General features: G+C 41.5%; 1 protein-coding gene across 5 annotated transcripts; it reads left to right on the top strand.

Annotated features, from left to right (window-relative positions):
- The first annotated feature begins 1,164 nt into the window (after window positions 1-1,164).
- On the top strand, window positions 1,165-9,929 carry LOC108415039 (E-selectin-like). 5 transcript variants are annotated; one of them, XM_037537858.1, is made up of 18 exons: window positions 1,165-1,314; window positions 1,438-1,489; window positions 1,676-2,062; window positions 3,687-3,794; window positions 3,945-4,136; window positions 4,263-4,454; window positions 5,160-5,333; window positions 5,429-5,620; window positions 5,737-5,910; window positions 5,995-6,186; window positions 6,463-6,636; window positions 6,737-6,928; window positions 7,043-7,216; window positions 8,712-8,891; window positions 9,009-9,125; window positions 9,242-9,260; window positions 9,379-9,406; window positions 9,616-9,929. In XM_037537858.1, the coding sequence occupies exons 1-18, from the start codon at window positions 1,180-1,182 to the stop codon at window positions 9,628-9,630; spliced, it is 2,697 nt and encodes an 898-aa protein (XP_037393755.1). In that variant the 5' UTR covers window positions 1,165-1,179; the 3' UTR covers window positions 9,631-9,929. The 5 variants fall into 5 exon arrangements, with proteins under 5 accessions (XP_037393755.1, XP_037393754.1, XP_037393753.1 ...); XM_037537857.1 differs by lacking the exon at window positions 9,616-9,929 and having other exon boundaries at window positions 8,715-8,891; window positions 9,379-9,609; XM_037537856.1 differs by lacking the exon at window positions 9,616-9,929 and having other exon boundaries at window positions 9,379-9,609.
- The last annotated feature ends 3,033 nt before the right edge of the window (window positions 9,930-12,962 follow it).

Here is a 12,962-nt window from a genome sequence, read left to right as displayed (position 1 = left end):
GGTACTATTTAGTTACTTATATAGTAAGTGGAGCTGATAAAATGGATAATGAGCGTAAAAACAAGAAGGTGGTCATAATGTTATGTCTGATCAGTGCGTATATGTATATATACACTCACCGGCCACTTTGTTAGGTACATCTGTTCAGTTGCTTGTTAACACAAATAGCTAATCAGTCAATCACATGGCTGCAACTCAATGCATTTAGGCATGTAGAGGTGGTCAAGACAACTTGCTGAAGTGCAGACCAAGCATCAGAATGGGGAAGAAAGGTGATTTAAGGGACTTTGAACGTGGCGTGGTTGTTGGAGCCAGACGGGCTGGTCTGAGTATTTCAGAAACTGCTGATCTACTGGGATTTTCACGCACAACCATCTCTAGGGTTTACAGAGAATGGTCCGAAAAATCTCCAGTAAGCGGCAGTCGTGTGGATGAAAATGCCTTGTTGATGTGAGAGGTCAGAGGAGAATGGGCAGACTGGTTTGAGATGATAGAAAGGCAACAGGAACTCAAATAACCAACCAAAATCTCTGAGGAATGTTTCCAACAGCTTGGAAGTAGGACATGAAGAATTAAGGCAGTTCTGAAAGCAAAAGGGGGTCCAACCTTTTACTAGCAAGGTGTACCTAATAAAGTGGCAGGTGAGTGTGTGTGTGTGTGTGTGTATACATATATACATATATATATATATATATATATGTTTTATATAGACCAGAGTTTCTCAATCCTGCACTGCCCTGCCCTTTCTAGTGTTTTCTCTGCTCTCAACACACCGACTCATTAATCAGCTCATTGACAGCCCATATTACTGGGTCAAAGTGGGTGTGTTAAAGCAGGAAAAGTGTGCAGGGCAGTGGGTCTCCAGGACCAGGGCTGAGAAACACTGATATAGGGCCACAGAAGTAAAAATTCCCCCGGTAGTTTTTATTAAGATAAACGACAACAGAACCTTCCAGAGACCTTTGTGCCCTTTGCCGTATCGGCATAAAAAACATGTGAGAAGTTTCCTGATAGTCTGGTTGTTCCTCTCCATAGGCCAGAGAGGAGAAAAAACTAAACTGAAAAGAAGAGAAATCCTCATCCTCTTGTGGTCAGAGAAGGGTATTTCCAGTGAGCAGATTTCTGAAGCTCTTGGATCAATTTAACTTAAGATTCCAGGAAAAATAGGCATGAGCCAGGATGGAGGTGGAGCACTTATTTAAACACAGCATCACAGCAGCTCTGAGCTCAGAACCAGAAAGTTCTCTGACTGAGATGCATCACCTGTATTCTGATATATTAAACACAGATGAAAGGATTGCATCGCTGACAATGGTAAGTACATGGAAAGCAGCTCTTATGACGTTCTAATCCATTTAGCCTCTTATTTGCTGGGCTTTAAGAACACTGAAGGTCAACAGAACATTCATTTCATGACAACTCTGCTTCATTTTACAGGACTTTGACAAGACTCACAGATCAATGTTCTCCTTTATCCTCCTCTTTTTAAGTAAGAAACACCCATTGAAAGTCATGGCATATTGCTGCTGTCGGGAACAAACCTTGTATCTCCATTTTTGTCCGTTGTTGGCATAATTTGAAAACGACAAACAAAATGTTGGATGTAATTTGTAATACAATGATGTGTCTGAATGAAAGCTTTAGCAAACTCCTCTCCTTTTGCTTCCTCGCACAGTGCTACCTCAGTGGACCCCAGTAGCAGGCTGGTCCTACCATTACTCTAATACCACCATGAACTGGAATACTGCTCGTCAGTGGTGTAGGGACCGCTTCACGGACATGGTGGCCACCCAGAACCACGGCGAAATCGACCACCTCAACACCAACCTTCCCCGAGTGAGCGGATACTACTGGATCGGCCTCCGCAAGATCAACAACAGCTGGACCTGGGTGGGCACTAGCAAGAAGCTGACGGAGGAGGCCAAGAACTGGGCCAAAGGGGAGCCCAATAACGGACGGAACAACGAAGACTGTGTGGAGATCTACATTAAGAGGGAAAAGGATGAGGGCAAATGGAACGATGAGTCCTGCAAAAAGAAGAAGACTGCACTTTGCTACACTGGTAAGTGGACTCATTTTATGCCCACTCTTACGCTACACTCTTAGATGTAAAGGTGAGAGGAAAGGGTCCTGAGTGATGCCATACAACAGAACAATCCTCGGGGAACATCGGACGGTCCATATGTTTGGCTGGCCATTCAATTCAGTGGTTTCAACTGAGCATTTTTTCCACTGAAACTGAAAATGAAAAGTGGCTCTTCTAAGGCTTGCATTGCTGCAAAGAACCCTTTTTGGTGGTTTTCTAGTAAAAGAATATCAGATGTGTTGAGAGATTTACAAAATACTGTGGTGAATTTGACCTTATTAATTCTATAGTCGTAACATTATTTTCTATCATATTGATTATTAGACTGTGTAGATTCTGGTTGAGTTTATCCTGTGGGCTTCTGACTGAAATATGGTGGAGCTTATTCAGGAGGCAGCTGCACAGGATGGGCCCCCCTGAATGTAAACAATGCTATATATTAGACTGGGGCTACTCTGGACAATAACGTATGTTTATACCAAATTTGGCTAAAGAAGATCCATACATCGAAATTGAGGACAGAAACCAGATGGCCACACCGGTATAAAACCTGGAGTTGTAAACGGACGTGTCAGAGAATTTTGGCTCTTCTCTCCAAGCTCTTTCGCGAAGGCTTGTCTGTGACTTTGACCTCTCAATGCTAATAAACATCTTTATATGCAAGAGACGAGTGTCACCGAAGAGTTTGTTCCTACACCTTTACAGCATCGCAACTAAAGAAACCACAATACCCTTACAATAAAGAAGTTTATTCACTGTGTGCTATTAGTATACTTCTTTTAAACTAAAAAATAAGTGAGTATGTTTTCAACATACTTTTATGTATCAGAGCTATACTAGACAGAATTATACTTAAGTGTACTTGGCTTATAAAATAAAATTTAAGTATATTCAGCCTGTACCTGAACTTAATGATTTGATCAAAATGTACTTAGGAAAAGTATAAGTAAGTATAAAGTGACAGTCTATAAAGTATCAGGGGGGCATGGCAGCCCTGTTGGCTCATAGCAAGAAGGGCCGGTGTTCGGTTCCCCAGCCGGGCAACCAGGGTCCTCCCTGTGTGGAGTCTGCATGTTCTCCTTGTGTCTGTGTTTCTTTCCTCCCACAGCCCAAAGACAAGAAGGTCAATGGTTTTATATAGTATAATTTTACTTGTGGTATACTTGAAAGTAAAGTTTTATAGCTAAAAAAGGGCCAATTTAGTCACAAGAAGTACTGAAAAATAGCATATTTACAAGTATTCTACTAATACATTGATATTTGTGTACTTACTACATAAAATATACTTGGAAAATATACTTGAGCTTTACTTAAGTTTACTTAATAAAATTAAGTTTGAATGTACTTCTTTTGTAAGCATACTGATATTTCCAGTAAATTGCTGTCTTTGATATGTACACATGGAGGCAAAATTAGGATATATTTTCAAGTCTTGCCTTACTCAGTGCACCTAATACAGCTCATTCTAAAGCCTTCACAGGCTGGTTCAGGTGTTGTAGGGTTGGGAATAGTTGCTGTGGGTCACCAATAATAGGAATACTTTAGCACCCACAGAACAATAAACAGAAAATGATGAATAAAACGTCCTTTCTTCTCTCAGCATCCTGCAAGAAAGACTCTTGCAGCCACCATGGAGAATGTGTGGAGACCATCAACAACCACACGTGTGAATGCTTTGAGGGCTTCTATGGAGAAGAGTGTGAGCACGGTATGTGGCAGCAGTCAGAACATTGTTAAATAACGTCTATTTCCAACTTTGGTGGCCCAAACAGTAACCGAGTTCAATTGACCACAGATTTTTTGCGTTATTACCTTGAAACTATTAACTTTTAGCTGATTATTTCTGTTATATCTGCAGTTGTGAAATGCCAAGCAGAGGAAATATCTGCTCCTGATCACGGCAGCGTCTACTGCGTCCACCCTAATGGCAATTTCTCGTACGATTCTCAGTGCGAGTACACCTGCAATGAGGGCTACCAGGTCGTCGGCTCACAAACAACACGGTGCGAAGCCTCAGCAGCTTGGTCAACCAAACCACCGACCTGTGAACGTGAGCAGATTTAGTGTGGACCTGGTTTAAATAATAAAAATTGCAGACTTGTTTGACATAGATGTTTGCTTTTCATGATGTAATTAATGCATAAGCCTCTTTGTTACTTTCTCATTGTTTTCACAGTCGTCCAGTGCTCTGATCTGACTGAGCCTCTTCACGGCACCATGCAGTGTGATCATCTGCTTGGAAGCTTCAGCTATCAGTCCTCCTGTGAGTTTAGCTGTGAGGAAGGATACATACTAGCAGACTCAAGCTCCAGCAAGCTGATGTGTGAAGCCAGTGGGCACTGGAACGATTTTCAGCCCATCTGCGAAGGTAAGAAGCTGCAATTATCACATCAACCCACTGGGATGATCCCTGAAAAGGTTAACTAACTCCTTTGGCCTGTCTCTTCCCCAGTGACTAACATGTATTAATAAAATCAGACTCTGCTGAGGGTGCAAGGGTGTCTGCCCTTTGTGCATACTTACAGGCTGTTAATAACTATTGTTCCTCTTTTATTGTGCAACCCATTTGCCCTTTTGACTTACTGGATTTTGATGTTGAACTGAGCACATCCAGAGATGGAGAAAAACAACTCCATGTATGGACATGCAGGTTACGACATATGTTAGAATGTGGTCGAGCCCTCCCTTGACTGCCTGCGTGCGCGAGGGAAGGGCTGTGTGTGTATAAAAGAGGGGACCCCCCCTTCTTCTGTGTGCTTTTGCTGAATAAATCTCTCTCTTCTCTCTACGAGAGTGTTTGTTCCCCATTTGCACCGAGCGCTCTATCTTGGGTCTTAGTGGGATCTGCCGAGCTGGATTATCGCTTCATTCTCTGGTTTCTGAGGGAGAACACTGTCCAAGGAGACCCTTCCTAACAATCCCTAAAGCGTAGAAGAAGTCAACACATTCCATGCCACAAACTAAATAAATTGGGTTTTCAATCGTAGACTGAATGCTTTGAGAAAGCTACATGATGAAGAAGTTGCTCTTAGCTATGTGCACATCAACACAACCAACAATTTCTGTCCCTCAGCTGTTCGCTGCTCAACTCTTGAGGACCCTGCTAATGGTAGAATCATCTGCAGTGGTGAAAGTTTGGGCAGCAGCTGCAACTTCAGCTGTAATGATGGGTTCCACCTTCATGGGGCCCCAGAAATTACCTGCACTGAGTCTGCGCAGTGGAGCCAGGAGAAACCTTACTGTGAAGGTAAGAAAGCAGAATATTTACACAATTTATTTTACACTTTGAGACTGAATACTTGACTAAAAAGCCTCTTTGTTGTGCTGTTCTTGCTTTCACAGTTGTCCAATGCTCTGATCTGACTGAGCCTCTTCACGGCTCCATGCAGTGTCAGCATCCTCTAGAAAGCTTTGGCTATCAGTCCTCCTGTGAGTTTAGCTGTGAAGATGGATACACACTAACAGGATCAAGCTCTGGCCAGCTGGTGTGTGAAGGCACTGGACATTGGAATGATTCTCGGCCCACCTGTGAACGTAAGAAGCTGCAATTAGCAAAAACCTTAAAGAAGTCCTTAAAAAGCGTTTACCCTGACATTTCTTCATGCTAGATGCACATCAACTTGATATAGTCTATAATTTCTGTCCCTCAGCTGTTCGATGCCCAACTCTTGAGGACCCTGTGAATGGCAGGATGAAATGCAGTGGTGGTAGTTTTGGCAGCAGCTGCAGCTTCAGCTGTAATGATGGGTTCAACCTTCATGGGGCGCCAGAAATGACCTGCACTGAGTCGGCAGAGTGGAGCCAGGAGAAACCTTACTGTGAAGGTAAGAACATTGTGATCTTTTATAAGCTACATTTAATACTTTTACACTGAATACTTGAGTAATATTTTCTCCTTGTTTTCACAGTCGCCCAGTGCTCTGATCTGACTGAGCCTCTTCACGGCTCCATGCAGTGTCAGCATCCACTAAGACAGTTTGGTTATCAGTCCTCCTGTGAGTTTAGCTGTGAGGAAGGATACACACTAACAGGCTCAAGCTCTAGTCGGCTGATGTGTGAAGCCAGTGGACACTGGAATGATTCTCAGCCCATCTGTGAAGGTAAGAAGCTGTAATTAACAAAAACGTAAAGGTACACTGTGATTTTACAATGTCAAAGGGGACCATTAGACCTATTTTGCGGTCGGGCTGCAGTATAGTGCCCCCTTTAATTTTTAGATGAAACTCTTAAAGCATGAAAGAAACACATTCCATGCTCGATTGTAAATTAAATACGTTACAAATTATACAGTGGGACTTTGAGAAATCTACCTGATGAATACATTTTTTAGTTAGGTGCACATCAACCTGACTTAATTTACCATTACTGTCCCACAGCTGTTCGCTGCCCGACTCTTGAGGACCCTGCAAACGGCAGAATCATCTGCAGTGGTGAAAGTTTTGGCAGCAGCTGCAGCTTCAGCTGTAATGATGGGTTCCACCTTGAGGGGGCGCCAGAAATTACCTGCACCCAATCTGCAGAATGGAGCCAGGAGAAGCCTTACTGTGAAGGTAAGAAGCAGAACATGATCTTTAATAAGCTTCATTTAATATTTTGATATTGAATTTTTGACTCATAAGCCTCTTTGTTATTCCCTCGTTAATATCACAGTCGTCCAGTGCTCTGATCTGACTGAGCCTCTTCATGGCTTCATGCAGTGTCAGCATCCAGTAGGACGTTTCAGCCATCAGTCCTCCTGTGAGTTTAGCTGTGAAGACGGATACACACTAACAGGCTCAAGCTCTGGCCAGCTGGTGTGTGAAGGCACTGGACATTGGAATGACTCTCGGCCCACCTGTGAACGTAAGAAGCTGCAATTAGCAAAAACCTTAAAACTCCTTAAACAGTGTTTACCCTGACATTTCTTCATGCTAGATGCACATCAGCCTGACTTAGTCTATAATTCCTGTCCCTCAGCTGTTCGATGCCCAACTCTTGAGGACCCTGCGAATGGCAGAATCAGCTGCGGAGGTGATAGCTACGGCAGCAGGTGCAGCTTCAGCTGTAATGATGGGTTCCAACTTCATGGGGCACCAGAAATTACCTGCACTGAGTCTGCAGAGTGGAGCCAGGAGAAACCTTACTGTGAAGGTAAGAAGCAGAACCTGCCCCATAATAAGTTGATTTCTGTCTACAGTCTTGTTGTGCAAGCATGTGGCCTTGGGGAGGGAGGTTATCAAAAAAGTATTTAATTAGTCTTAATCTACCACTATGATGGTAGCAGTACTAGTGTACCACAATTGTCATTTCAAACATGGGCTTTCTGAAAATTCACTGCTGCCAGTCTTTCTATTTCCATCCTGCAACTAACAGAAAAGCCCTTATTAAGGCAGACGTGTCAGAACTTTTTAGAGGATACAGGAGTGGTATCCTTGGCCAGTGAAAATTAATCACTGTTCTTTCCTTCCCTAGTCATTTTATTTATTTATGTGTTTCTTTTAGAAGCAAGATTTATTAAAGATGGGTTTTTATTGAATTAAGAATTGAATGAGTCGAGTGCCAACCTTTATTTTTGGGCCAGTGTTATATCTCTTTGTTAATTAGTAGTTCTGACCCTGGGAGGCCTGGTAGCAGTGGAGTTTACTGGAAAGCAGTAGTTTACTGTTACCATAGTAATTAAATTTAGCTGAGGAGCAAGCTTTGAGGGTTGTCTTTTGAACTGTAGTGTTTATTTATTTTATTTATTTTTTGTTTTAGTGTTTTGTTTGCTTTGAGCCCTTAATCCTTGTGAATCGTTTTTATTTTGTTCTATGGTTGTACTGCTGATTTTCCGTATTTTCCAGTTATATGGCCATTGATCCTTAAAGGTGTCATGCTGTAACAGTCAATTCTGGCTTTGGCCTGCTTCTACTGTGTTGTAAATTTTATGAATATTGAGATTTTTTAATAAATAATATTGTGTGAAATAGTCATCATTTTTGTAATTCACGTTTGGTAATCCACCAAATTCTCTTACCAGACCTGAGTGGGAACTATGGGATTGGTTAATGGGATTGGTTAACTATCTACAACCTCTAGGTGGCGTTGTAGCTCATGTTTAACTTGTGTGATGCTTTAATTTGGTAGATGCTCTCATCCAGAGCAACTTACAATTTGATAATTTTTACACAGGTAGGCCAAGGCGGTGTTAGGAGTCTTGCCCCAGGACTCTTATTGGTATAGTGCAGGGTGTTTACTCAGGTGGGGGATAGAACCCCAGTTTACAGCGTAGAAGGCAGAGGTGTTACCCACTACACTATCCAACCAAATTCAAGGACAATGGAGGATATGTGTCTGTTATAAGTCCTTGTCTAGTTGACAGCAGCCCACAGCACTGAATAATAGATGTTTTAATGGAAGGGATGAGCTGAATTTATTGGATAAAAATGTCTATATTGCATTTAAGTAAGCAAACTGAAGGACAAAGCTGTGCTGATGACATCAGTCATATAAATATCATCATGTTTTTCAGGGCCTATAGTACAACGTATGATAAGTGTGTTTATTTGTAACAAATATGCTGCATCCATTTTATCTGTTCAGGTAAAAATCCAGAGCTTCTCTGAGTTTCATTAAAGTTCTCCCCCTCTCTACTGTCCCTCCAAAGCAGTGACATGTCCGTACCTCCAGAAGCCGGACAATGGCCTCATGAACTGTTCCTCTGAGGAGGCCACTGTCGGGACTTCCTGTTCCTTCAGCTGTTTAGATGGCTACATTCTTCTCGGCGATGAGGTGGTGACGTGTAACTTCACCGGCGACTGGTCTGGAGCAGCAGCTGAGTGTCAAGGTAAGGCAGTCAAACCACGCTTGAGCTGCCTGATTAAAAAGAGATAAAGAATGAAGTAGAGCGCAAAATAAAGAGCCCATATTAATTCTCTTTAATTCTCCTTTTATTCTGGTCCAGCTCCTCCTGAGCCCCAGTTGAGCCCACCCTTGGTGACCGGCCTGACCGTAGCAGGAGGTGTTAGTTTGTCCAGCCTCGCTCTGGCTCTCTGGATAATGAAGAAACTCAGGCAGAAAGGTGAGCAGATTTTTTTTGCACTGTTTTCTAAATATATGAGGATGTTTGTAATAGTGTATTAATGTGAAATAACTAAAAACTAATGTTAATTATATAAATTTTTATTTTTCTTACAGCTGAAAAGTTTGACCTAAGGTGAGTTATGGCTTCTTGTACATCCTAAACTTTTGTTTTATGATATTTATTCATTTATTTGTGTTGACTACTACAGTTGGGCTGACCGATGTCTGTTTTGTTTATTTGTTTTTTGCAGTAAATCAGACATTGACAGGCCTCCCCAGGTATACAAGAGCATCGACAGTCTAATATAGAGAAACATACATACATATGTATACATACTGTCTCTAAGTAAGAATACATGCATAATGACCATAAACCTAGTGACACAGCTGGAATGGAATGTTAAAGTTTATTCAGTGATTCATTTTAATGTTGAATGAAGCTGCTACTAAAAAAATTAAGCTGACCTTTTACATACTTCTCTTTACAGAGGAACCTGCATTGACATGGTCAGTCCTGCGTGGACGTTCCTCTTCAGAGTGAATGAAGAAATGAACAACAGAGTGAACACATTGAGGTTGATCCTTGATCCTCTGTACTACATTTGGATGAATGGACTGGACAGGACGTCACTGATTATTTAAAATTCTTCTTCCTAATGGAAGTTTTTCATAATGTACTGAACATATTGTTCTGTGTTGTTTGCAGACTTTTGAATCTTGAAAATAGATGTGTGATATTGTCTGTATTTTAAAATTTTGTATTTAAGACTTTTATGTTTCTGAATAGATTTTCTACAATTTATATTGTAACTTATCCCAGTCGTTTTTAAAGGACTGAGCAGAAGTGGTTCAACCATTCAAAAGCAAGCAAAATCAAGCAAGCAAAATTTATTTATATAGTGCTTTTTACAACAGGTGTTGTCACAAAGCAGCTTTACAGAACAATCAGTATTACAGAGAGAAGAGAAAAGAAGAAAGAAAATCTGGGTCCGAGCCCCCATGAGCAAGCCAGCGGCGACGGTGGCAAGGAAAAACTCCCTAAAAGAGGAAGAAACCTTGAGAGGAACCAAGACTCAGAAGGGGAACCCATCCTCCTATGGTCGACACCAGACAGCAAACATTATTAGTATGAAGTATTATAGTAAAGTGGGAAAAGAAAGAGAGAGATCTGAGGGTGAGGACTGCACAGCGCTGTACAGCAAGAAGCTCAGTGGTGGTCAAACCGGTCCAGAAGGCTGGTGAGCAGCGGCACCAATCAAGGCAGTAGAGGCAACAGCATCAGGCGCACAGGATGGGCAGCTGATCAGCTCGGCAGAGAAAGGAGAAGAAAAAACAGAGTTAGTACTGTAAAGAGTGGCTGACCACAGATTACAGTAAAACAGAGCAGTGTAGACTCCAGCAGGTCTAGACCTGACAGGGAAGACTAGTCACCAAATGCTTGACTGTACAAATAAGTTTTTAGCCTAGACTTAAAGATTGGGGCTGTGTCTGATTCCCGAACATTGGCAGGAAGATTATTCCAGAGCTGGGGGGCTTTGTATGAGAAAGCTCTCCCCCCTGATGTAGCTTTATTTATTCTAGGTACCAGTAGTAAGCCAGCACCTTGTGATCTAAGTAGGCGTGATGGTTCATAGTAGGAGAGGAGCTCACTCAGGTACTGAGGGGCGAGCCCGTTTAGAGCTTTATAAGTCAGTAATAGAATTTTATAATCAATGCGAAATTTAACTGGTAACCAGTGCAGGGCTGATAAAACTGGACTAATATGGTCAAACTTCCTAGTTCTTGTGAGGACTCTGGCTGCAGCGTTCTGGACTAGCTGAAGCTTGTTAAGGCTTTTGCTGTGACATCCAGACAGCAGGGCATTACAATAATCTAGCCTTGAAGTGATAAATGCATGAACTAGCTTTTCTGCATCCTGTAGAGATAATGAATTTCTTAATTTAGCGATATTGCGGAGATGCAGGAAAGCTGTTCTAGTGATATTAGATATATGTGTGTCGAAGGAGAGATCAGCGTCTATCATGACACCAAGATTTTTAACAGATAGGCTTGATGAAACTGAGAGATTGTTAAGTTTTAGTGTTGAGTTAGACAGTCTGTGTCTGGCTAATTTTGGACCAAGAAGCAGGACCTCTGTTTTATCTGAGTTAAGTAACAGAAAATTATTTGACATCCAATCTTTTATGTCTTTTACACAGTCCTCAATCTTGGCAAGTTTAATTTTATCATCCGGTTTACTTGATATATATAACTGGGTGTCATCTGCATAACAGTGGAAATTTATGCCGTGTTTACTGATAATGGTGCCTAGTGGTAGCATATATATTGTAAATAATATAGGTCCTAAAACAGAACCTTGTGGAACACCATAAATTACTTTTGCACAAACAGATGATTCACCCTTTACATTAACAAACTGATATCGATCGGTGAGTTAGGACCTGAACCAGGAAAGAGCTGTTCCTGTTACCCCTACAAGGTTTTCTAGTCTATCTAGTAGGATAGCGTGGTCTATTGTGTCGAATGCTGCACTAAGGTCAAGGAGGACTAACAACGACACATTTCCTTGGTCCGTGAATAATAGAAGATCATTTATAATTTTTACTAATGCTGTTTCTGTACTATGATGTGGCCTAAAACCAGACTGAAATTTTTCGTGTAGATTATTCCTATGCAAATAAGGGCTTAATTGTTTTGCTACCATTTTTCCAGGATCTTAGATATGAAGGGGAGATTTGAGATGGGTCTATAATTTGATAGTTCACAGGGATCGAGGTTAGCTTTCTTAATCAGCGGTCTAATTACTGCAAGTTTAAAAGTTTTTGGGATATATCCGAGGCTAAGAGAGGAGTTTATTATTGACAGAATAGGCTTAGTTATTTCTGGTAAGATTTCCTTGAGTAGACCTGTAGGGATCGGGTCCAGAATACAGGTCGATGGTTTTGCAGAAGAGACTATTTTGATTAGTTCATTTTCTTGGAGTAATGTAAACGATTCCAGCCTATCTGGAGTGACTCTAATATTCTCAGGGTCTAGACTGGAATTATAAGCCACCAGGTTTGTGGAGTTTAACTGTGTGTTCAGAATTGTCTGTCTAATTTTTTCAATTTTATCACTAAAGAAATTCAGAAAATCATTGCTGCTATAGGCTGATGGCATCTGGGGTTCAGTGACTCTTTTGTTCTCTGTCAGTTTAGAAATTGTGCTAAATAGTAATCTGGGATTGTTCTTATTGTTTTCTATGAGAGAGGAGAGATAGGCTGAACGTGCTGCAGTAAGAGCTCTTCTATAGTCTATAAGGCTCTCCTTCCAGGCGGACTGGAACACTTCTAATTTAGTCAGACGCCATTTTCGCTCTAGTTGCCTGGCTGTCTGTTTTAGAGTTCGAGTGTGATCATTATACCACGGGGCGAGTTTTTTCTGCCGTACTATTTTGCTTTTTAATGGAGCTACACTGTCTAACGTAGATCGAAGAGTATCCTCTAAGAATTTGGTCATAGTATCTAACTCAGAAGGATCGGATGGACAGCTGACTGAAGTTGATAACTGCGGGAGGTTTCTGATAAAGCTGCCAGCTGTGGAGGAAGTTATAGTCCTCTTAACCTGATAGCATGGTGATGAGCGCATATTACCACTAAACTGGATTTTGTATGAGATTAAGTAATGGTCTGAGACGGCTGTGCTCTGGGGGAGAATGGCTAAGTTATCTATGTCTACACCAAAGGTCAGTATTAAGTCTAGAGTGTGGTTGAGGTGGTGTGTGGGCCCTTTTATAATTTGGGTGAATCCCATGGAGTCTATGATAGATATGAATGTCTTACTTAATATGTTGTGA

Source organism: Pygocentrus nattereri, chromosome 4, assembly GCF_015220715.1.
Source record: "Pygocentrus nattereri isolate fPygNat1 chromosome 4, fPygNat1.pri, whole genome shotgun sequence".
Classification (NCBI taxonomy): domain Eukaryota; kingdom Metazoa; phylum Chordata; class Actinopteri; order Characiformes; family Serrasalmidae; genus Pygocentrus; species Pygocentrus nattereri.
Note: the sequence above shows the minus strand (reverse complement) of the source record. Positions and strands in the feature narration are given on the sequence as shown.

Excerpts from the sequence above, each read along its gene's own strand:
- LOC108415039 (XM_037537856.1), top strand. The coding sequence starts at position 1,180 with ATGGAGGTGGAGCACTTATTTAAACACAGCATCACAGCAGCTCTGAGC. Across the intron at positions 1,490-1,675 it reads CTTTATCCTCCTCTTTTTAA|TGCTACCTCAGTGGACCCCA; the intron begins GTAAGAAACACC and ends TTCCTCGCACAG. Across the intron at positions 6,637-6,736 it reads GGAGAAGCCTTACTGTGAAG|TCGTCCAGTGCTCTGATCTG; the intron begins GTAAGAAGCAGA and ends TTAATATCACAG.